The 23,846-nt window shown below is 39.5% G+C and overlaps 1 protein-coding gene across 4 annotated transcripts in view; it reads left to right on the forward strand.

Moving 5' to 3' along the window:
• The window catches only part of LOC106895663 (fibronectin type-III domain-containing protein 3a-like), a 49,356-nt gene that overhangs the window by 1,684 nt on the left and 23,826 nt on the right, over positions 1 to 23,846 (forward strand). Inside the window, exons 2-5 of one of the 4 annotated variants that reach the window (XM_014955210.1) lie at positions 3,940 to 4,082; positions 17,867 to 18,005; positions 21,938 to 22,013; positions 23,256 to 23,332. In XM_014955210.1, the coding sequence (XP_014810696.1) occupies positions 17,910 to 18,005; positions 21,938 to 22,013; positions 23,256 to 23,332 (249 nt within the window). In that variant the 5' untranslated portion in view covers positions 3,940 to 4,082; positions 17,867 to 17,909. The remainder of the gene's footprint in view (positions 1 to 3,939; positions 4,083 to 17,866; positions 18,006 to 21,937; positions 22,014 to 23,255; positions 23,333 to 23,846) is intronic. The other 3 variants (XM_014955212.1, XM_014955214.1, XM_014955211.1) reach the window with 3 other exon arrangements.

The following is a 23,846-nucleotide window of genomic DNA, read 5'->3' on the forward strand; positions in this document are numbered from 1 at the left end:
AAGCCTCAGCAGCCCCTCTTCTGCCTCTTATTTGTGGAGTTTCGTGCACAGCACATCGCAGTCATCTCAGAAAACAGGGTAATAACCCGCTGCTGGCAGGTGTATCTGCTTCCTTTAGCAACTCGCTCTCAGCTGGTTTCTGAGTTTTGTTTCTTTTTAACTTTTGGACTTCTTGTTGGAATGACGGAAATCTTCTGTAAAGCTAATTTATTTTCATAATTGGGGTTATATCATGTTTCAGTCTCTAGCCATTCTTGAAATATTTTGCCTCTTTTCTGCCCTGGGGTGGCTAGGTTTTTAACACGGGCAGTCCTTCCTTGCTTTATCTGATGCCTAATTGTGAATATTGACACCCAGTGCAGCTGCAGATAAGTTCTTTCTCTAGGCTGGTCCAGGTACACCTATGGCCTGTGATTCCTCCAGTTCTTCTAATGTATTTATGACACTCGCTTCAATAGGGAAACACTATCTCAGTCGCAGATGGAAAGACTGAGGCACCGAAATATTTATGGCCCAAGGTCACACAGGAAGTATGTGGTGAGGCAGGGAATTGAATCTAGATTTCCTGAGACTCAGATTAGCATTTTAACCAGGGAAGCATCCTCTCTGTTTTTTAAGCCAATAAATTGACCTTGGAGTTAATATCCAGTGTAAAAGAAAGTACTTTGTGTTTTGTTCAGTATCTTTGGGAGTAAGAAGCAAAAACCCGAGTTGCTTCCCACACTTGCATTCCTTTCCTTGTTTTATGTAATTTGTATGTGAAAAAGGATAAGGTGGTAAAATAGGAAAGATGTTGACTTTCTCAAGGCTCTGTGTGTGTAATCATGCATGCTGAAAAACAGCCAGCTATTACATTGTCCTCTTTTAGGTCTTTTTTTACCTTACTGTGTTCCAGATCTCTGGAAGTTTTGGAATGCTGTTATTGTCTGGGAATAATTTGTTCTTTGCTTTCAACTCAGCTTTGCAGAATATTGGATTTATTTGATCCTAGCTATCTACTTTGTGTTTTTAGTGGTATCCTGGACCTTGGTTTGTGATTCTTAATACAGTCTGTGAATAAACAGGACTTGTATTGACCGTCTGAAACGTCTCCTGGAGCAAGCTATTACAAGTTGTTCACTGGGTTGTAGGCTCAGTACTGTTGCAGCAAGTTTTTGAAAAATTTGGCCTTAACTACAACTAAGCACTTCTTTGACTGCAAAATGGAATAATTTCAACTGCTTGGGCTTCTTACCTGCACAAATAGATACTGCAGGCCATTTTCATTCCTGTTACATTAGGGTAGCTTAATTCTGTTTGTAAAATTAGGTAGTTAATTTTACTACAGTGTTTTACTTGCCAATGGTTTTGAGGAATTGGATGTTAGAATAGTTTAAAGGGGTAACTCCTGGTGTATTCACCTTTGGAGAGAATAAAGATAACTTTGTCTACACAAATGCATTTCCTGCCACAACCCTTGATCGCAAACTGCATCTTTCTTTGATGCTGTACTGAAACCAGATTTACAGTGAATTTGACTATAAAAGTTCTATGTAACACATTTAACGGTCTTTTGTTTGGGTTTTTTTGGAGGTTAGCATTTGCATCATGTTGACTGTGTGGGTTGTCACACCCATGCCCAACAATCCTTCATCTTTTATGTTTATTTTTAGGAAAGTTTTGGTGAGTCCTTAAGGAAAAAAAAAAAACAGAATTTCACATGTACTGTGCAAACAGTAAACATTCCAGCATTCTGCTCAGGAGAGTTTGGCCTTGGCAGACCCCCACTGAGAATGCAGCACGTTTGAGGGGAACTGTGTATATATTTGTGGACCCATTTGTACTCCTATTATTGAAAAAGGTTTGGGAATCCCTTTCCGTTTCAATCCCTTTGAATTTCAAGCAAATTAAAATACACTTTTTTTGCTTGGAAGACTGAAACTGGCACTTTTATTTGATGACCTGCTATTTACCCAACTTGTAAGACAATTTGTCAAAGTGTAGAAGTAAGCTTGTGACTTTGAAGAAAATATGCAACTGAGAAGGCCTTCTTACAATATTCTGCATCAATGTCATACGCTGATATGAAATACTGTAAAAATGCCTTCCCTAGTTACATATTTTCTTGATTTCCTGTCTTCATTTGATCAGAGAATAATTTTAAATTTATCTCTGAAAGCAGATGATAAAACTTCAATATTAGTAATACTGCAGCAGTCAAGAGACTTTAGGGGAATTTAAAAAAATTACCTTTCTCACTTCTAATTTTGCTGTCTCTCAAAACAATCAGGCTTGAGCTATCAGTATTTAAAATTGTGGTTGCTCATTGCTCTGGTTTCAAGGCCGGTGAATATCAGAGAAGTAACCTTGTCTGTTTCATATTTTTTTTCACCTGTTTTTAGCAAGTTGTCATGAAGCTTACCAAGGTCAAGATGGTTAGTTTTCAGCTGTTATCTTTGCTGCAAGCCAGACCTTAACTGAAAAGTTTTGGATTCCTGAGTGAGGAGCACACACTGAACTCTTTATTGCATTCTTGAAGAGCTTATTGTAAAAGCAGCGATAATTTATTCTTTCAGTGGTGCTAACACAATCCTTTCTGTGTATTGACCAGCAAAGACAGACCACTGGCTCGGAGCCCTCAGTCCATTTCAATCTTAATGTAAGTTTGTCATTGTTCCCCGTATCTTGATTGATGTGGAAAATGCCTCCGTTTGCTCAAGATTCACTCTTCCAGCGTTGCTTTTTATTATTTTCTTTTTTTTTTCCGCCCGTGTCTTATTAAAAGTAGTTCAGGAGGAACATTTATTAGGCTGCGACTTCAGAAACATCTGCGACTTCAAGACAGTATCACCTTTCTGGGAAAGATAACAATGGCTCTGCTGTGTTGGCTGGAGGAAGCGGTGAGCTTCTGCTGGCTGGCTCGGGGCAAAGTTTGCCAGTTTAGGCTGTAAACTACCTCAATGAGCTACAGGGACAGTGATTTCTTACAGTGTTCCAGGAAAACTGCAGAACATACATCCCCGTGCCTTATCTTGAGGAAAAAAAACTACTTTGGGAATTGGCTAATATTTGTAAAGACAGAGTTTGGAGAGCCAAAACTGAGCAATTTATAATCCTCAGGGTGCAAATGGTTTAGGAATTGGAGTTTGGTCTTGGATCTGGTAGCTTGAGAGAGAGTATGATTTTTCAGGTTATTAAGTGCAACAGCGTAAATGGCTTCAAGAACTACTGAAGCTGTTTGTTACTTTTCCTGGTAGAGCATCTTTAGTGGAACAGTTTCTAGAATAAAGCTGTGCTGCCCTGTAACAGTTAACTCCGATTGTATTTTCCAGGATTGTAAAATTTATGTCTTTTTTTATGTTCCCTGTCAGAAGATAAATATGTTCATGATAATTTAAATTTGGAGAAATTCTTTTTGGAAATTGATCTTCTCTCATCATTATTATCATATAGAGGACTAGAGCAGGGAGTAGATAACTAAATAAACATACTTAATTGCCACAGAACACGCATTATACGGGAACCATCTCCATAGTGTTCAAGTTACCTTTTGCTAATTAGACCATGGCTTAAGCAGTGGCGTGTCTTTTGCCAATATGGCATTAAATGTACGTGCTGTGTTTACACAGTTGTCAGGTTTTGCATTCTGTACATACGGAAGGAACACAAGAAGGCTGCGTAAGGTCTTCTGGTTCTTTCCCAGAGGAATCTTCCTTGACTTTTATTTGCTGACTGTGGTGGAGTTAATCATTGGCTGGTCTCTGATGTCTTTTGCTGTTTTATTGAATGTAGGTTGTTTCCTGCACTCTTTTTTTTTTTTTTTTTTTTTTAAACCTTTAGGCCTTCCAAGTCACTAAAAAAAAAATTTTTTTTTTTTCTCTTTTTTTTTTTTTTTTTTTTTTCTTAAACCTTTAGGCTTGCCAAGTCACTAAAAAGAAAATTTCTTTTTCTTCTCTGCAGAAAGAAGACTGAGGGACAGGACAGCACATTGCTCCTCGACAGCCAGCACTGGTCGTGTAACACTTATCAACAGGAGGAAATTCAAGTCAGGAGAGTGTCGACGGTAATTAGGCATAATTTACTATCCTCCCAGGTTTTACGAGGTACTTTTTTCTTGTTAAGTCTCTAAGTAACACTGTAAGGTGAAATAATATAAAAGTATTTACAGACTTCTAAACATAGGGCTCCTTCCCTCCACCCAACCCTCCCTGGAAGAAGTTTTTGGGTAACTTATTATCAAATGGAAAAAATGAATTAGGGAAGGGAGAACTGATAGAGTTGTTGAGGTAAGAAGAGGTATGGTATTTCCACATAACCATTATTGATTTTATAAGGTAGCAACCTTATCTTTATTTTCACATTGCTTTTTCTCTCTCTCTCTTTTCCCTCCACCCCCTTAGCTGGAAGTTTTGTCTGAGACTTGCATAATTGGCCTTGGATAAAGAAAGTAAATTCTGTTTTTAGTGAAATGCATTTCCTGTGTAGAAAACAGCTCAAGTGGGTGGTAGCATTCTGATAAGTGCCTGACTAGGTGGCCTTATTCAGATACCTTTTTTTTTTTTTTTTTTTTTCTTTTTTTTCCACTTGAAGCTCATGGATTTGAGCTTCTTTCCTGGGATTGAGCAGGTCATGGAACTGACCTGCTTGAAAACTGGAAAAAAAAAAAACAGGAAAAAAAATCTGTCAGAAAATTGCCCTCAGTATGGCATTTGTGAGAGCAAGAATTCTCAAACTTTTTTTTTTTTTTAATGAAGATTCCTGTGGATTACCTTCTGATGTACAATACTGCAGGGCCCTTAGGAAATTGTGGCAACTGCATTCTTAAAAATACCCGTAGTCGAAAGTAAAGACAAGTTTTAGAAGCTGTTGGCTAGAACAGTGTGTTTTACACAGCAGGGGAACAAGCACATGCACTGTAAAGTACTTGTGAATCAGAAATCACCTTTTGATCTAAAGACATAAAGTAGTTATTTCATCTTTTGGAGAGTTGATGTGGATATGTCCTGAAGTCAATCATCAAGCTTTTTCTAAAAGGAACCTTGATGTTTAGAACTGCCTGTTGAATTGATGGGCACCTGGTCTTTCAAATTCATAGGTTTGAATTCATGTTTCACAATCTCTCTGTCAATTAGAAGAAAGCAGTTGTTAACATTGCTCAAAGCGGGTATTCCTTGATAATAGTCACTAATTAACAGATTTTGATCACTCTTTGTGGTGTTGGCTCGCTGCATTGAGGAAGGCGATCACACATCAGCGGTGTTAGAGAATAAAATTGCATTTTTGTGCTACACCACAGCTAATGTACAGTTTAGTGAACTGAAAGGCATCCAAGCAGATTGTAGTTTTTCTAGGATGGGGGTATGTTTTTGCTGAGGTTGGGTCCCCTCTAGTGAAGAATTAGTTTTCATGTTATGACTCGGCACCAAAATTCAAGTGTAACGTGCTGGTCTCAACTTTGTTAACAGCATTTTACCCCATTTTTCCAAGCTAGTTCATGTTTGATTCACAATTGTCTCCTGCAATAGAAGAAATCAAGTAAAGAACTGAATGGTAGCTAATTGGTATAGAATGCAATGTGATGTGAAACTATGTAAGGAAATATAAAGCAAGTCTCTGGGGAGAAAAGCTTAAAGTGTCCTGAGATCAAAAGATCAAGCAGCAGGTGGGTTTCTTACAAGATAGGAAGAAAAAGAAATGGTAACCATGCTATAGTCTCCTAAATTGAATAGTTATTTAGAGAGGAAAATCATTTAATCATGTTAAATATGGGCTTATAAATTTAGATGAAGCATTTTTATCTGCTGTTTAATGCCCTTTATTAAATACCTTCAACATCGATATCTCTTTAAGGGGAATCAGTTGCTTTCAGTTCTGCTGTGTGAAGTATTAAAGTGTGATCTGGACCATTGATGTAGATATAACTTCAGTGGGTTCATCATACTGCAGTTACTTGAAGGGAATAAAGGCAGCCTTCAATATTTGCATGGATTTAAGTAGCTTTAGTACTCTTTTTTGCAAGACAGTACATGTTAGTGTTGAGCGGAATGACTGAGAAGATTTGATTTGCTTATAATACGTATATTTTTGTCCATTTAAAAATATTACAGGTGGTAATTATATAGAAGAACTGATCAGTTCTGGAAGATACTATGTAAACAACTTCTTTTGTGTATTGTAAATCATTTTGCCTTTTAATGCCTAGATTTCTTAGAATAGAACCTTTATGAAAACATACATATAAACTGTCATCCTTAGATTCTTCAAAACTGTGATAATTTACACTCATGCTTTTACGTAAAGGTGTGATTACATCCTCGAACTTGTAGCAGGTTAAATGATTTACCAGTAAATGTTTAAAGCTCAGACATAGAAGCAAATCATTTTAGTGTGTTACCACACATCAGCTGAACTATGATAATGGTTACGTGCATGTCCCTGGCCTGTCACAAGCACTGGAGGGAAGTGTGTTTGCTTAAACCTCGTGTGTATGATCTCATACTTGCATTTTACCTTGCATTTTCTGTGAAATATGAAAAGAATGCACATGGTCTGTTACCATGAGACTGCTCAGATGTGGTAATTTGTGTAATTTAGTGGTGTGTTTTAGCCGCTGGTTTAAATGTAACCTGTTTTAACTGGATTAATTTGATGCGCTGCGCAGCTCAAGCGTTGCAGCCTGAACCTCTTCTCACGTTGTGCAAGGAAAACAGCCTTTGGTTTGTGCATCCCAATAATTCTTCTGTGCTTGGTGTGCATAATCTCTTACAAATCGAAGAAATCCTTTGCTTTCGCTGTGGTTTTGTGCTTTTATTTTGAATTCATGTTTTGTAAGGGAGTTCTTAAATTAAAAAGCTTGTTTGTACCAATACCTTGACAGGGTACATCCAGCCCACTTCTGATTCACAGGAGGGGATGGAATCAGAGGTAGTGGGAAAACAGCCTTTGCTGTCTTTAATGCCTACAAAAGCCTGAACACAAACTCTTGCTTGTATTAATCTTATGAAGTCCTGATATTATTTCTGCTCTCTTGGATTAGACACCAACTGACTGCTCTGACCAGTCTCGTGGTAGGGAGCCTTTCCTGGAAATAGCGTTGTGACTCTTGTTTTTAATAATCTGGATGATTGCCCTCTCTTAGAGTCAAGTTTAAAATAAATAAATTCTTCTTCAAGATACAGGGTGCAAGTGTTTGGAAAATAACTTGTGGTTCAGATCTTTTTTGTGTGACAGCAGCTGTACCAACTTAGTGCTCGTGTCTGCCATTCCATAATTCTCTCTAGGGTAATTTAGGACAGGTATCACCCAGCTCTGGCACTAAAACTGGCTGAATTTTGGTGCTTCCCTGGCGTAATCCCAGGAGGTTTCGGTGGCTCAGCAAACTGAGGACCAGGTCTGCACAACACAGTGTGGCACATCTGGTGTCTGGAAATCCATTGCATGGGACAAAGTAGACACCAGCCAAGCTTGGAGTGCACTTAAATCCAGCTCTTACTTGCAGATTATAAGAAAAGCTTTAAAAAATACTTGGATAATTGTTCCTTGCTGCGAACTGGGTATTCCTTGCTATAGGGAGGAAACTCAGGTGAACAAGGTGCTATGGAATAAACATGTTTCTGTTGCAATGGACTCGTCTGCCATTTCTTTGGATTGCTTCCATTCTTTGAAGCAGAACTTTTTCCCCTGGAATTGAAGGAGCTTGGTAAAATAATGGGCAGAACTTCTGTTCTTTTGAGGGGAAAAAGTATCGTAAAACAGATTCAATTTTACATTCCACTTTGAAGACCGAATTTTCTCCCATAGGGAAGTATAGTACTTAGTTATCCAGATACTTTAACCTGGATTTCAGACTCTTGGAGCACGTGCAGCTCCCTGCAGAAACTTGCAGTTCCCATCTTGTAAATCTTGGCACGGTTTTAAACATTTTGCTTCATCTGTTCAGATCTGTAGTTACTTAAAGGTGTAAACTCCAGCTCCCTCTTCACTGAGCGGTGATGGCTTCCCAGTGGCCGTTATGGTGTTATCACCAAGGTGTATTTTCAGGTACATAGAAGGGCTTGTGCTCTTTGAGTATAGGATTGTCTTTGTAGAGCTGTGTGTTTTATTTGCAAATAAACACTGTATTGGCTTTCCAGCTGTTCTTCACCACTGTTAGCATTAGGACTGCACCATGAGTTCTAGGTCCGGTTCTGGGCTCCCCAGTTCCAGAAGGACAGGGAACTGCTGGAGAGGGGACAGCAAAGGGCTACAAAGATAATGAGAGGCCTGGAGCATCTCTCTTATGAGGAAAGGCTGAGGGACTTGGAAGTCTTGGAGAACAGAAGACTGAGGGGGGATCTGATCAATGCCTACAAATACTTAAAGGGTGGGTGTCAAGAGGAAGGGGCTGGTCTTTTTTCAGTGGTGCCCAGGGACAGGACAAGAGGGAATGGGCACAAACTTGAACATAAGACGTTCCATCCAAACATGAGGAGGAACTTCTTCACTCTGAGGTTGGCAGAGCCCTGGAAGAGGCTGCCCAGGGAGGTGGTGGAGTCTCCTTTTCTGGAGACATTCAAAACCCGCCTGGACACGTTCCTGTGCAACCTGCTCTGGGTGGACCTGCTTTGGCAGGGGGTTGGAGTGGGTGATCTCCAGAGGTCCCTTCCAACCCCATGTGGTTCTGTGATCAGTCCTGTGAGCACACTGTTGCTGCTTTTGTAGGATTTTTCCATCCTTATTTTTTATTATTTTTTTTTATTTCAGCAGTGCGCTCTGCTTCTTGTGACTCTGGTCAGACCTTTTTTTTGGAAATACTTTTCAATAAACCATGGTGTACGTTACTTCCACGGCTTCTAAGTGGTTCAGATGGACATTTAGGTAGAGAGTTTTAGTAGTATGTTGTTAATGTGTAAATAAACTGGTTTCCGTCAAGGCCTGAACAACCAGAACAGTGTTTTGAAATTCAGGGGACACAGTTTCAGACTTAAAAAATCATATTTAAAATAAATATGTTGTTACATCACATGTATTAAAGCTTTTAAATATAAGCTTGAAAATGTCATGCTTTCTGTAGCTTTAGGATGTTAAAACACTAAGCTTATGCCAGAATGTGTCGTCTTCCTGGCCGGTGGAAAGAAGCAGTCAGTTTTGCATTTAATTAATTATCTTTTTTAAACAACATTGATACAGCTGGAAAAGACCTTAATTCTATTACTTTTTTTTTAAAGTTAAAATAGAATGAAGAACTTTAGGGCTCAGTCCTTCGAGGTGTTTAGTTCTTTTAAACACTTCTAGAAGCAGGAATGGGACCTTTCAGAAACTACTGGGTTTTGTTTTCTGGGGCTGGTCATTTGGGGAGCAGCGCAGAAGCACTGAGAATGTGAGTCTGCTTTTCTGGCAATAAGAGTAAAGACATAAAATAACTGAAACAATAAAGGAAAATATTTGTTTAAAAGTAGTGTAATGTTTGCATTACAGCAGCTGTTAATGCAAACTTTACAGGCCTCATAAACGAATTATTAAGAGGACAGACATGGCTGTAATATTAACAATATGCTCATTGACCATAACAGCTCAGATCGGGTCAAATCTAATGTACTCTGGGTATTGACAGATCCTTTCTTCCCGGCTCACAGTTCTTAACTGGAGTTTCTCTTGCAAAGGACAGCAAGAAGTTCAGCAGTCACTGGATAAAGGTGTGTAACCCTCTGGGGTGAGCGCTGCCCTTCAGATTCTGCCTTTGCCTTTTTTTGTCTCCATAGGGTAGAGCTCTCAAACGTTAAGGGATGTAGTTTCAGGCTCAAAAGTAATTCTGAAGTGCTCTGGGTGGTTCCTGGTGTAGTTTCTGTTTGAGGGTGGAGCGGAGTAATTTTTTTATTGCTTTCCTGGCACAGTTGCATCAGGAACCTGATCCAGATTGGTAAAGGGAGGGTGAAAGTTGATATTATCACTTATGTCAGAGTTCCCATGTGTCTTAGGATCTTGCATCTGCTGTTTTTCTGGGGTTTTCGGGTTTTTTGGTGGCTATGATATGAAGGCTTTCCATCTCAATCTTGTTTCTCCTTCAGGGAGAATTTCGATGGGCATTCAGGTCTCCCGGTGCCCTGAGACATGGATGTTAATACTTAATTTAATTGTAGGAAAAAAGTGTCCTTCTCTAATTTGCTTAGCCCCTGTTCTCCTACACCGTGAGGTTCCCCCCACCATGGGTCACAGAATCATCTAGGCTGGAAGAGACCCTTGGGATCATCGAGTCCAGCCATCCACCCTACTCTAAAGTCCTCCTCTACACCATATTCCCCAACACCACATCTAAACAGTTCTTAAACACAGCCAGGGATGGTGACTCAACCACCTCCCTGGGCAGCCTGTTCCAATGCCCGACCACACTCTCTGTGAAGAATTGTTTCCTAATGTCCAGTCTAAACCTACCCTGGTGCAACTTGAAGCCATTTCCCCTTGTCCTATCATCTGTAACTTGGGAGAAGAGACCGACCCCCGCCTCTCTACACCCTCCTTTCAGGGAGTTGTAGAGAACAATAAGGTCTCCCCTCAGTCTCCTCTTCCCCAGACTGAACACCCCCAGCTCCCTCAGCCTCTCCTCATAAGACTTACTCTCCAGACCCCTCACCAGCTTCGTTGCCCTTCTCTGGACCTGCTCCAGCACCTCAATGTCCCTCTTGTGGTAGGGGGCCCAAAACTGGACACAGTACTCGAGGTGGGGCCTCACCAGTGCCGAGTACAGGGGGACAATCACCTCTCGGGTCCTATTCACCACACTGTTCCTGATACAGGCCAGGATGCTGGTGGCTTTCTTGGCCACCTGGGCACACTGCTGGCTCATGTTCAGCCGACAGTCGACCAACACTCCCAGGTCCTTCTCTGCCAGGCAGCTCTCCAGTCATTCTTCCCCCAGCCTGTAGCGCTGCCTTGGGGTTGTTGTGACCCAAGTGCAGGACCCAACACTTGGCCTTGTTAAACCTCATTCCGTTGGGTCATTCTTGTTGGTGGCAACAGGAGCCACCTGTGGCTCTGCAGCTTTTAGGAAGTTACTAGAGCTCCCTTTGGTGACTGACCTGATGTGTCTGTGAGCGTAGAAGGACTATCCCGACTGTGATAAAAGGCTTGTGGTCACTCTGGAATAAGCATTTAAGTAACAATTAAACTTCTTGGAAAGCACGGAGAAGTATTTTGGAATTGTCACTTTTTCAGATGTCAAAAGGGGAAAAGATTTTTAAAGTTTGTTGGTGCAGAGCGTGGAAACCTTGTACTTTGTGTCCATGGAGCTGGCGTGGGTGTTGTGTAGAGCTTTTTTGTTTTACTTAGGTCAAAATTGCGAGCTCCTAGCGATTCCTACATCAAAATGACATTGGGCTTTTCACAGCTGTAAGTATGAAAAAATATTTGACTGAGCACATTTGTTGGGTAAAGTCATGAAGAACGTTTTCAGTATCAAAGTCGTGGTACCCTTCATGGCCAGAAGCCAAACTTCATATGAGATGGTGCAGACAAATTCACTTGGGTGTCGTCATAAATTATTTCCAACATTTTAATCAAAACATATATTTAGTTTTGAACAGATGACTGTTATGGAGTGATGGTGGTCTCTTCAGAGCTGAAGTTGTAACTGAGCCTTCTATTAAGTCTGATTCTGTTAAGTCTCTCATTCCCTTCCTTAATCTTGCTAAAAGTAAACCAATCCACCTAGAATGTCTCATGTGTGGTCCTGTGGCAGAAGAGAACTATTTTAGGATTGGGATGATATCTTAAACACCTTGTAAATACTGTTTATTTGAAAAACTTGGGTGGGAGAGGGTAGCTTGTACCTCTTTTCCAAAATGTTTCCTACCTCAAAACTTTGCAAGGCATAAATTTCCAGTCTGGAGGGGTGAGGAGTTTTTTAGGATTCATAAATAAGGTTTCATTTTCTTGACAAGGTTATTTCTTAGCCTGAGGTTGGGGATGACTTTTGTTTGGGTCTGCTCTTGTTCTTTTTCACAGCCTTTGGAGATGGCCGATGCAGAATTTAATTGATGGGTTAGAGAGTGTTTAAAATACTGAGAAGTCTCGGTTTGCAGTAGATCTTCTGGAGTTTAAGGTTTGACAGTATCTCGATGTCTCGGAGTATGTGATGTTCACACGTGTGTGTCCACAGATCCAATTCTAGATGGTAGTTTTTTCCAACCAAGTATGTTGTTTGCAATGAGACTGGGGTTTTTTTCCCTACTTAGAGAAAATAAATATATAAAAGCATAGTAGATATTGATATAAAAATACTAATTAGTGATTCTATTAATACAAAAAGCTATAATTAAAGCTTTAGGTTTTTATACAATAAATAGCACTGTTGTAGTGCTTGACTTCCTGTAATCAGTGTAAACTTCTGATCCGGCTGGAAGGTTGCATAAGGCACTGAACCTAGAAATCAGGAAGCCTGAGATAAATTTTTAGCTCTCCATCAGACACTTCCTCTTTGCTCCTGGACACATTGTTCTCTCTAACTCAGGCAGACTGTATTTAAAGAAAGAAAAAAAAAAAAAGTCTCCAATTAAGTAGTAAGCTCCTTGGAATAGGAACTTTCTCCAGCACTTACTATAATGAAATCTGTTCAGCTTCTACTCTGGACAGTGGAATGAAGCTGATCCATTTCTATCTAGTGTTCCCCCCCTATTTAGTTTGTGTGTGATGTCTTTTTGGAGAGAGATTTTTTTTTTTAACATACAAGGAAAATACTTATTATGAGGTAAAAGAATGTCTATAACTTGTTAAATACATAATGCTGCTACCCGTTTGCACAATAGATAATCTCATATTCTATTAATATACTTAAAGGATATAATTCCAGTGAAAAAGTAATTTTTCAATATATTATAACTTTTTGTTTGTTTTTCCATGCTCTGCACAAAAATAGCTGCAAATTCATTGTTACTGCCTGAAGAGAAACCATGTCTGTACAATTGTTGATGTGGTGTCAGTGTTTATCGGTGACTGCTCCAAAGTTAGTGATAAAACAGAAGTGGTGTGTTTATACCAGAAAATTATTCTGGTCCTGACTTTTTCTTGGAGATATTGCTGTTATAATTTTGAAGTTGTTTCTGTTGTGATATCCCAGTGGAAGGGACTGTGAGTCGAATGTGGCACCTCATTCATCCCTGCATGTTGGCAAATGGCTAAAGGAGGCTTTTTAATGCAGGAACCAGTGTTTCCAGTGGGTTTAGTAAATATTCGTTAGTAGCTGCCCCGCGTACTAGAATTATAGATTTATTTCACTTTGGACTGAAAGGATTTTACGCTACTTCAGATTTTCATTTCAAAATGCCTGGTGAGAATCCGTGATGTTTTTCCAGACTTAAGGTGTGATGATCTCATATCATCTAGACCTCAATTAGCTACCTTCGCCTCCCTCCTTCCCTCCCGGGAGCATAATAGCTCGTTTGTATGTAAATGAGAGCCCCAGCTTTCTGGGCCCAGGCGCTGACTTCAGTCGGGGAGCGAAGCGTGAATCAATGAACACTGAGTTCAGTGCGGATCCTCGGGAGCTGGACGGGGGCCAGGGTGACTGCAGCGCCGGTCGGGGAAGAATTTGGGCTGGAGAAAAGGGAAGGCCAATGTTTCAGTCTTCCAGAGCCTCGGCGTTTTTACTATGTCAGGAAGTGAGGTCAGGCACAGCCGCTGTATACTGTAATTGTTTTCTGGAAGGCTAGTCATTAAGATTTTCTGTTTTTCTTAGAAGCCTTTGTAGTGCGAGACTGTCAGTGGAAAATATTGCCTTTTTTTTTTTTTATTTATTTAATATGGTTAACATGATTAACCGTATTACGTTAGCACAGTGTTGAATTACTCAGGAACACTTCTTAAAAGTTCATTTTTAAAATATGATCTGGTTTTATTTGCTTTAAAATATTTTTATGTTGTAAAATAAATGACAGAACATTCCAGTTCTTTAGATGCGTGTGTCTTGAACAAATAATCTGTGAAATCAGTAGCTCAATCTAGATCCAGTGTGGATTTCTGTTAACTTAAAAATGTAATATCCACTATTACTTCTTTCATCCTCACTAAAACAGTGCTTCAGAAGGTTTGTTTCTGAGATGCTTAGTCCCAATAGTCCCAATATTTTTATTTTTTTAATGACCATCATGCTGTATGGGCTCAATTCATCCTTCAGCTCAAATGAGGTTTGAGACTGACCTTTAGCTGATGTCTAACAGAAACCACTGCAAAGAAATGAATCAGAGCAGAATACCCTTGCAAAATGTAACCTTTCTAAAGATTAATCGTTTTAATTGCATACTGACTTAAACATCTCCAGTGGGTGGTGACAGAGCTCTAGAAGATACCTCAACGAATTCTGCTCTTGATTCATAGGGAATGATTCACTAATTCTCAGTATGTTCCTTTGCAACTCTGACAACTACCAAACTTGCCTAGTCTTTAATGCTCGCAGATGGGATTTTCCTTGGTTATTTTTAGTCTAGGGTTTAAAATTTTGTGGATTTGCTCATTTTTAGTGTCAGTGCAGCCTGTGAATTCTTAGTGCAAATGCTTTTCTCTTCCTTTTCCCCTCTCCCCCTCCCCATTGGCTTGGGTAGTTAGTAGCAGTAAACTTATAATGCCTAGATGCCAAGAACAGACCGTGGAAAATAGCAGCCTAAGCCTCTGTTACTAAGCATGTGATAAAATAAATGAGTCTTCAGGGATCCAAGAAGCTTTTTGATCCAGTTTTCCCTCTAGGTGGGTTCTTCCTCTTTGGGTCATTTGGATTTGCCCATCAGAGTAGACTTGGGTTGGGTTTGGAGTAAAAGGGAAGGTGTGCAGCATCACTGACAGCATTTGAGGGACTTAGCAGGACTTGGAATGTGGGATGGATGGAGGTGGGTTTGGGATCCTCGGATCTCCTCTCTGCCCACCCCGTGGTTGCCGTCGGGGACGAGTGGTGGGGCTGAGTAGGACACAGGGCTGGATTCCCCACTCTGGGAGCAGCACTAGGAGGATGTGGGTAATGGCTTTTCAAGATAGATCTCAATTTCTTTGTTCCGTTTTTCAGGAAATTGTGCCGAGTATGTAATCACTTTTCAGGAATTCTCTTTTTATTTACCCAAATACCACCTGCTTCCTCAAACGAAATGGAGATTTTTGGGAGGTGAACCCTTTGATACCGTGTTCCATGGGAGTGCTTTATCTCCCCAAAGTTTTACCTGTTACACTGGGGAGGGGGTTGAGCCCCATTACCAGCAGAGATGGTACCTTTGAGAGCAGCAGTGTCTTTTTCTGTTCTCTTATCAGTATTTTCAAGGAATGAAGCTGTGCTCTAAAAGCAAAAAAGCCTGTTTTTTTGCAAAGGCCATCAGTGTGCAGTGGGAGGTTCCTCTTTTATCGTTGACGTTCTGCCACTTGCAGCCATCTGAGCCCAGCTGTACAGTGAAATATTAGTGTTCTGAGTCAGGTGAAACTGCCTCAAAAGTTACTAAAATGGTCTCATTTGTGCTAGTACTTCCATTTTCTCTGACCATGTGGAGACTTGAAATTGTATTTGCTATTTTTGGACGTTGTCATTGACTGTATAAAAACATTTCTTTCCTAATACTCCAAGTATTACCTTCTTTCTCTGAAAAATGTGAAGTTCCAGCACTAAGCAAGCAGAACGTGTGTGTAGGTGTAAATGTAAATACTATCTGTGTCATCAGGCAATAAATTAAGGATTCTAATAACCACGTGGATGTTGGTGCCCTGCTCTACAATTTGTACTAACTACACCGTGCTGCTCACTAACGTAGAGAAAACCTCAAAGAATTATATGCAGCCAGGGTGGGAGACAAGGATAGAAACTTTGAATGTTTATTTAAAATTGCAGGTGGTATTGGAACTTGTTTCAGAAGGCCTTTTTCTACAGCTGGTTATTTTGGTGAGTTGAACATTTAAATGCAGATGCAGTTGCTCTTTGGTAAAGGGTTTTCCCCTTTATGTTAAGTGCTAATTTCTGTCGATTGTGAGGTTCTTAGGTGAAAGAAATTAGGACAATACACAGATATAAAATAAAGTCTTTTCAATCTGCCTGTGTATACTGAATTGCTATAATGGCTCTTAAGACTTAGTTCTAACCTCTAAAAATGGGAGAGGTGTAGTAGAAGAAATTCTGCCTTAATTTTAACATACTGACTGGTGGTGTTACCATGCAGGCATTTTTAAGTGGAATAGATATATACATATATCAGATGAGTTTGTTATTTTGATTGTCTTTATTACAGATCCTTTCTGAACGAAATGAGTTAAGCCTGGAAGAAATTATAACCGTCAGGCCATAATATTTCTCAAAGTGTCACTAATCTGCTGAAGATTCAGTCCTACAAGTACAGAATTAATCAGTTTTCCTCCCTCACCCCCCCCCCCCAACACGAACGGTGAACACAAATCAACCAGGTCCTCCAAAAAAACCCAATACCCACCATCTAGAGCTGATGGAATTTTGGAATTTTTACATGGAAGTTGGGGGGGGGACGGGACAGAGAGGAGCCCGGTGCATCCCAGAGCATCATAAAATAACCCGTGCCCACATCTGCTGAGAAACACCTTCCACGCAGAGAAGGGCCATCTAATAATATCCCATCTGCCCCCCTCCCCCCCTTTTTTCCCTCAATCCCCCTTTTTTCCTCCCTCCCCCCCCCCCCCCAATATGAATATGGAAACTGTAATTTCCATACTGGTTATAGAGAACTGAACACAGATTTGGCAGTTGTGTGTAGTCTGACTTGGTTCATGCACAGATTTGGGGAAAAGAAGTGGGTTTTGTTTTGCTTTTGCTTTTTATTTTTAATTTAATGAATTAGCCTATCCCAAGCGCGTTTTGTCTTCCGTCTGGGTTTATAGGAGGTAATGGGAAGGGAGAAGGAAATGTCAGCATTTCCTGTGTCCTGTTCTCTTGTGCTTTTTATGGATGGTGAACTAACTATACACTGAAAATTCACTAACGTTTGGATTGTATTTTGATTTATTTTAATCACAGATTATTCACTAGAAGCCCAAAACTATACAGTGCCTCTCCATGTGCAATTCTCCATGATACTCAGTTAAAGACTTATGTCTCTCTTGTGTTGCCTTAAGCCTTGTTTTCACTGTGTCTGACTTCTGGATTGATGACATGATGCTACATTGGAGAAATTGTATGGTTTGGGGGGGCGTTGATCATTACAGAGTCTGAAATGTACATATAATACGTTAATTATCTGGCCTAAAACTTAGGTTCTGGAATACAAGCAATTTAGAAATTGTAACTACAGATTTAGGAATAAAGTGTGAATTTTGCTACTGTGTAATTGCATCACTTACATACCAATTTTATCACTCGTGGCTTGTCAGGTTGAATGTGCACGATACGTATTTAAAGAGCTTGTGTTTGGAAGAAGGATATGTATTCCTTAAATGTGGTACTTAAAAATAAAAAGTAGGGTAATATATTAGACTAATTGGATGTGCTCTGTCGTGAAGAACTTGGATATATGACTTGCTGTCCCCCTCCATGCTTTTAAGACTGTTAGTTTGCACAAGTTTTTAAATGTTCAATGAAGCTGGAAGTGGATGTTTTATAGTAGCTTTTGTCTCCCAATTTCAGTCAGTTTGTTTGAAAATCTTTGGGGGAAGAGTAGTGGAGTGTTGAAGTCTGACTGTATTTTCCTATTGAGTTTTCAAACATTCTTGAATTGTTGTCAGTAAAGAATATTCAAATAATATCGTAGGGCAAGTATTTGTTTTGCGGAGAAGGAAAATATAAAACCCCAAAGCAGTGTCTTGAAGGCACTGCTGTATTTTTCTTCTGAAACATTGGTACCCAGTTTGGCAAACGAAGTAGGGGATTATTAGGGGGAGTGGAGAGACACGTATCTAATATTGAACACTCTCTTTTTTGTTCTAGCAGGTGGTTAATGTGAGCGGTCGTCAATGAATGGTTTTCAGACATGATGGCCGACCAGCCGCCTCCACTGGAAGCGACGCCTATATTGAATGAAGTGACACTTCTACCTCATATGGTTAATGGGGACAGCATCCAACAGGCAAGTAAATCCATCCCATTTTCTTACAGCTCCTGCCACGCTGTGCCAGCAGGAGGCTGACATTCAAGCATACTTGAAAAACAAATAGAAAAATCTAGGCTCGGAATAAAGGAACTGTGATGCTGATTTGCAAAGCTGGAAAAGCATGTTGCTTCTCAGCATCAGTGAAATGGAAGTGCAGCTACAGAGAGGAAGAAAGTAATTCCGCTTTAATAGAGTGGAAATGTGAAAAAAATGCAAATTAAAAGGAATGTTTGTTATACGCATGTAAGTGCTTTAAAATGAAGCTACAAAATGAATGAATGGAAGGCAATATATAATATATGGATTTAATGAAGCGCTAAGGTTTTGAAAACTCTTCTTAAAGCTCATGTAAAGCGATCAATAAAGATTAGCAAGTGGCTACAGTGCTCTAAACCAAGAAGTCTATTGCAGGGAAATGTAGAGGAGAGGAAAGACCTTGTCTTCCTGATATTAAGTATCTTCGTTAATAAGTACAGTGCACTGGTGAAACCTGAGTATATTTAGTTGAAACATTAGAATTTTATTGGACACAACCCTTCAGAAGTACTGAGTATGGTTAGAAATACAGACAAAAGTGAAAGCAAAATGATTCTGAAGCACAAGCTTGTGTAAGTTGTCAGTGAACTTGAAATGAATTTAGTGTTTGGCAGTAGGAGCTGAGTGCCTTGTACAACACATACTGAGATATTGTCCCATCATTTGGAGACAGACTTCCAGTGCACTCAGAAATATTGCAGGCATCCTAACATTTTAATACTCGTTATTAATTTAAGAAGCATCTTTGTCCTGCCCTACAGCAGCTACAAATGTGACTGGTCCTGATGGGAGAGAAAAGGTTTGCTTTAAATAGCTAAATAGCTCGGTGTTGGGTGGCTGTGATGGGAGAGGGGGCTGGATAATCTCATCTGGGCTCCCTTTCCCACAACAGATTGGACCAGGTGATCTCTCAAGGTCCCTTCCAACCTGAGCTGTTCAAGGATTCTGTGATAACAAAACATAAATTTGAAGACTTTGTGCTTGGAGTTAAATAATCATTTTGTTGAAGCAGGGGACAAAGCTGCCTGTTGCTTTAACCTGATCAGTTTATAACGTTAAGTATCGGACTGTAATTGAAATAGGAATTAAGAAATTAATCCAGAAAGAAAAGTTGCATAAACATTTCTGGAGGATAACTGTCATATGAAATGATGATGAAGGATAACAGTGAAGACCTTGGTATGTTTGAATGTACAGTAGATAAACAGGGTACAACAAAGTAATCACAAATTAAGGATCTGGTAGACCAGAAGTGCTGAAAAGTTTTACATGAAGTATCCTACGATTTGTGATTGTTACAGATGTGAAAGGATTGTAGTATTGCTTGTAAAAATAGCCTTTATTTAAAAAAGAAAAAAAAAAAAAGAAAAAAAAAGAAAAAATGTACTCTGCTTTGTTTTCTCAGACTCTGGAGATAAAATGCAGTGACTGTGTTTTGAAATAAGTAAAATGATAAGAGTCTCTAAGCTAGTTCTGAAGTTCCAGCATTAGCAACGGGAAATTTTAGACATTGAGCAGCTGGGAGGTTATTCAGTAGCTGCTGTTTCATGTTACACAAGGAAAAGAGATCAAGTAGATCTAATTGGAGACCATCTCCGTAGCTGTGTTTGTGTAGTGTGTCTTGGGACAGATCAGTGTGTAGAAGAATACTAGTGTGCATTACGTTAAATGACCCAAAAGAAGGTGAGTGTCATTGATAATTTTTGGAACCCCGGTGGAGATCGTTTGCAATCAGATGGGGTTGAAAATAAAACAAATTAGTTGGATCTTGGAGGTGTATGGGAAAATGGCATTTGAAGAGGAGACTTTCAACTCTGATAGTCTTCCAGACTTCTAGTTGAATTATATTGGAAATAGCGAGTAAGTCTGTCTGGTGAAAATCTTCATGGGACTGGGAATGTGATTTAATGTGCCAATGTTTGTCATTCTTGCATGTCTGTATATCAACAACCACATGTTGCCATCCCTCAGATTCCTGACAAATACACTTGTTTGTGCTGCTTGTTTGTGGTACCTTTCTCTAGAGAGGGGAAGCTTCTGAGCCACAGTCTCACTGGAAAGTTTGCTTTTAAATAGGCCAGTAACTTTAAAGCTTTATTAATGCAGATTATTTTTAATTATTTTGCTGCCAGTGATGTAGGAGATGGGCTAATTGTGGGGTGTTTGTGCAGTGGTTTTGTTCCCAGAAATAAATATTGTGCTGTTTGGCCAATCGCCTCACTCAGATGCAGCACCGAGTTCATTAGTTTCATTTCCCGTAAAGTCTCAGTTGGAAGTTTTCTGGAAGGGTTTCTTGTTTTCAAAACCTTCAGTGATGGAAAGTGTGTGAATAAGGGAGAAAAGCAAAACACTGACCAGTGCTTTGAAATAGCTCAATCCTGCTGGTTCTGAAATACTTGTGTGGGACACCTGAAGGTGTCAACATGACTGTGACCCCTAGTGCTAGTCCGTCGTCTAACTGGGCTTAGATTGACTCATTAGACACACTCAAGCTTCCTGGAAATTTTCCTTGGTGGAAGGTAGATGGAACTGCATTTGCTTCATTAATTATAGTGAGTCATTCCTCTAAGACATTGCCCCGTGCATTCCTGAAATTCCAGTCTCTGAACTGTTCTGCAGCCCTGTGATTACACCATGCACTTCTGATCCTTCTCCCCGAGTTCAGTTAATAGTTTCCTGAACTGTTTGTGAGAACTTCAGTTAATTGAAGACCTGACAGAGAATTCTTTCTACCTGCTATAATTGTCATTCCATAAATAGAATAAAAATATTTTATAAAAAATTAATGAAAGAAGACTTTATTTTTGGGTTTCATAGCTAGTTTTACAAATACGTTTTATTTCACGTTTTCTATCAGCCTTTTTTCTTTGTGTGCTGGCTTTCACCTCGGAATTTGGGTGGAATTTTGAACTGTGCAGTTCTTACATGGAGAAATCCCTCATTTTACTGAAGAATTAGACCTATGCCTGTGTAATACGGTAGAATCCCACTGCAAAATTATTGTAGTGAAGTTGTTGTGTTACAATAAAAGTGAAGCACTGCCAGTATTTTACAGTCAGACTGAAGACTGTGCTGTGAGTGGGGTAGAATGAGGTGATGGTTGGTGTCACCCAGCACGAGGGAAGCGATGCTGTAGGTTGCCTGAGGAATAATTTGGGCAGATGTCCACATTGATTTGTGTGACAGTGCATGCCATCGTGTCCAGACTGACCTGCCAGACCTCACTGGTGCTTGTATTTCTTTAGCTACAGGATTACACAAACATGTGAGAAAATAAACCTGATCTTTCAGAGGTGTTGGGCAGGACCTGCTTTGTCACCTCTTTTACCATCCTTCACCCCCAAAGGACTGCATTCTTTATTAAGTTACCTGATAGCATCAGAGAATATGTTCTCAAAGTACACACTGGTATGCTCTCAATGAAAATACATGTCTTGAGTTTTGGGCAAAGCATTTATTGGTTTTTTTCATGTGTGTACGATCCTAATTTTTGTCAATTTAGCCCTGAAACTGAAATAATCTCATAGGCAAAGCTTGGAAAGCAAGGTGAATCTTAGGTGATTTATTGCTTTGATAAAAGAAGGAAAAACAGCATGAAAATATTGAAAATAAAAGCTTTCAAGTGTATCAAGGGAAGTACTTTTGGTAGTAATGGGAAAAAATACTGGATATGCAAAACTAATCATTTTATGTCAAAGTGTGAAGAAATTTCATTCTACCTGTCACTGTTTCTCATTTTGCTTTTTTACTCTCTGAGTTGCCAAAGCCATATTGTTTTAATCTAACGTGTGTATAAGGAAGAGATGGGTTTTTTCCCCCAGGTAATTTCTAAAATTTAAAAAACCCCACCTTTTGTCTCTTGTTTTCTACAGGTTATTCTTGTACAGGTAAACCCAGGTGAAACATTTACAATTACAACCGAAGATGGACACATTCAGTGTATTCAAGGTAAAGGAAAAAACTGCAGTACTGAATCCAAATATTTTAATTCTGCAAATATCACATTACTACCAGTATTGGTTTCTGTCATGTCAAGTGTGTTTTTATATGTTCTGCGATGTAATAAATCAGATTTTTCAGTTTGTACTTAAGGCACAAACGAGACAGCACTGGGAAATTGCCAGGGTTCCTGCATCTCTGCAGACTTTGCTGCCAATTTATAAGGGGCTGGCACCTCAACTGGTTTTGTAATGATTCTTGAATAACTGTGGTCTTGGAATCTTAACACATGAATTTAGGTGGGCTTTAGTCCACAGTAATCTAAACAACTTTAATAGACACTGTGTGACCTCACTTTACATAAGGTAGTAGCTGCTGTTCGTGGCTACGAAGTGCTTTTTACCTTCTGGGCAAGTGACAAAACTGCAAATCTGAGCTGGGTCAAAATATCTCCTGTAAGTCAAGTTGAATTTATCAGTACCTCCATTTTTTGGAATATTTTTGACCATTTCAAATGGTATTATTTAAAAAGTGACCATTCTGCTTTCATCAAATCCCAGACAGCAATACTTTCATCTTAATGCAAAAAATAATACATTCTGATTTAAAAAAAACAACAAACCAAACAAACAAAAACCAACCAACCAAACAAAAAAAGTTGGTAGACCAGCTGTCAGCACTACTTTAGTGCCAATGTTGTTACTATGGACTTTTAACTTGGTCGCAAAAGAAGAACTAAAATCGATCTCTGCTGATTTTTGTACAATTAAAGAAATACTGTTGGCAGTGTAAGTGTCGTGGTTGGAATAAATGTAATCTGTGCTTTTTGTAGAATAAATGTACAGCCAGACTTGCATTCAGCAATATTATCTAAAATTCTGGGTGCTTCCTGAAAGTTACTAAGTCCTCCTTTATGTGTATTTTGAATGTGAAAATGATTTACCCATCAGTGACGTAAGTCCCATTATTTTTCTTGATGAAAATTTTTTACAGTCACTTCTATTTTTTAAACTTGCAGTCCTGATTATTTAAGTTTCTCTTCTCACTCACTTTTTTATTGGGTAGTTTAAGCCTTGCTTCTAAATCTACTTGTCTAAAAGTAGTTCTGTAAATACAGAGCTGGCTGCGGTTGCTGGCTTTTCAGGCACCAAAGTGAACCACCACCTTTGGAAAAAAAAAAAAAAAAAAAAAGGTGTCTCGAGTTTGTAAAAAGCTTCGTTTGTTAAAAAGTGGCACCTTGTTACTTCTCAGGTCCAGCCCATGTTCCTATGATGTCACCAAATGGTTCTATGCCGCCTATATTTGTGCCTCCCGGTTATGTATCTCAGGTAAACTTTAATTTATTCTTACATTTCAGTGTGTTTGTGGGTGTGGCTTTTTAACGATAAGGCTATTGATTATTTTATCTAGAAGAGTTGTTGAAAGCATTTCTCATATTTTTTCCATTGAACTTAGTATTTAAGTCTTGCTGTAGGCTCTACCACCTTCTGTTCGCTTAGAATTTGATCTAGTTTTCAGGGGTTTTTTTAATAATCCTACTGGGCAGTAAAGATTCCTTTTAGTAAGGTGGCTCTGGACTTGGCTATCTGTCGAGCTCCATTAGCAGATCCTCCTTTGGTCCTGTTTTCAGGGTGGAAGTGGGGCCTGGGTGGTAGGAGCAATGGGATCTGAGTGCCAGCACTGCAGGAACCAGTCCGATGGGAACATGGTGGGATTGAACATGTCTCACACATACTATGCATGTGAAACTCAGGGTTTTTTACAGTGGGGTTATATGGGTCATATACCAGTTATCATTCTGTCTCTCATCCCTTAGGTCTTTTTTTCCCCCCCCCCCCCCCC

This window comes from Calidris pugnax, unplaced genomic scaffold, assembly GCF_001431845.1.
Source record: "Calidris pugnax isolate Ruff unplaced genomic scaffold, ASM143184v1 scaffold38, whole genome shotgun sequence".
In the NCBI taxonomy this organism is placed as follows: domain Eukaryota; kingdom Metazoa; phylum Chordata; class Aves; order Charadriiformes; family Scolopacidae; genus Calidris; species Calidris pugnax.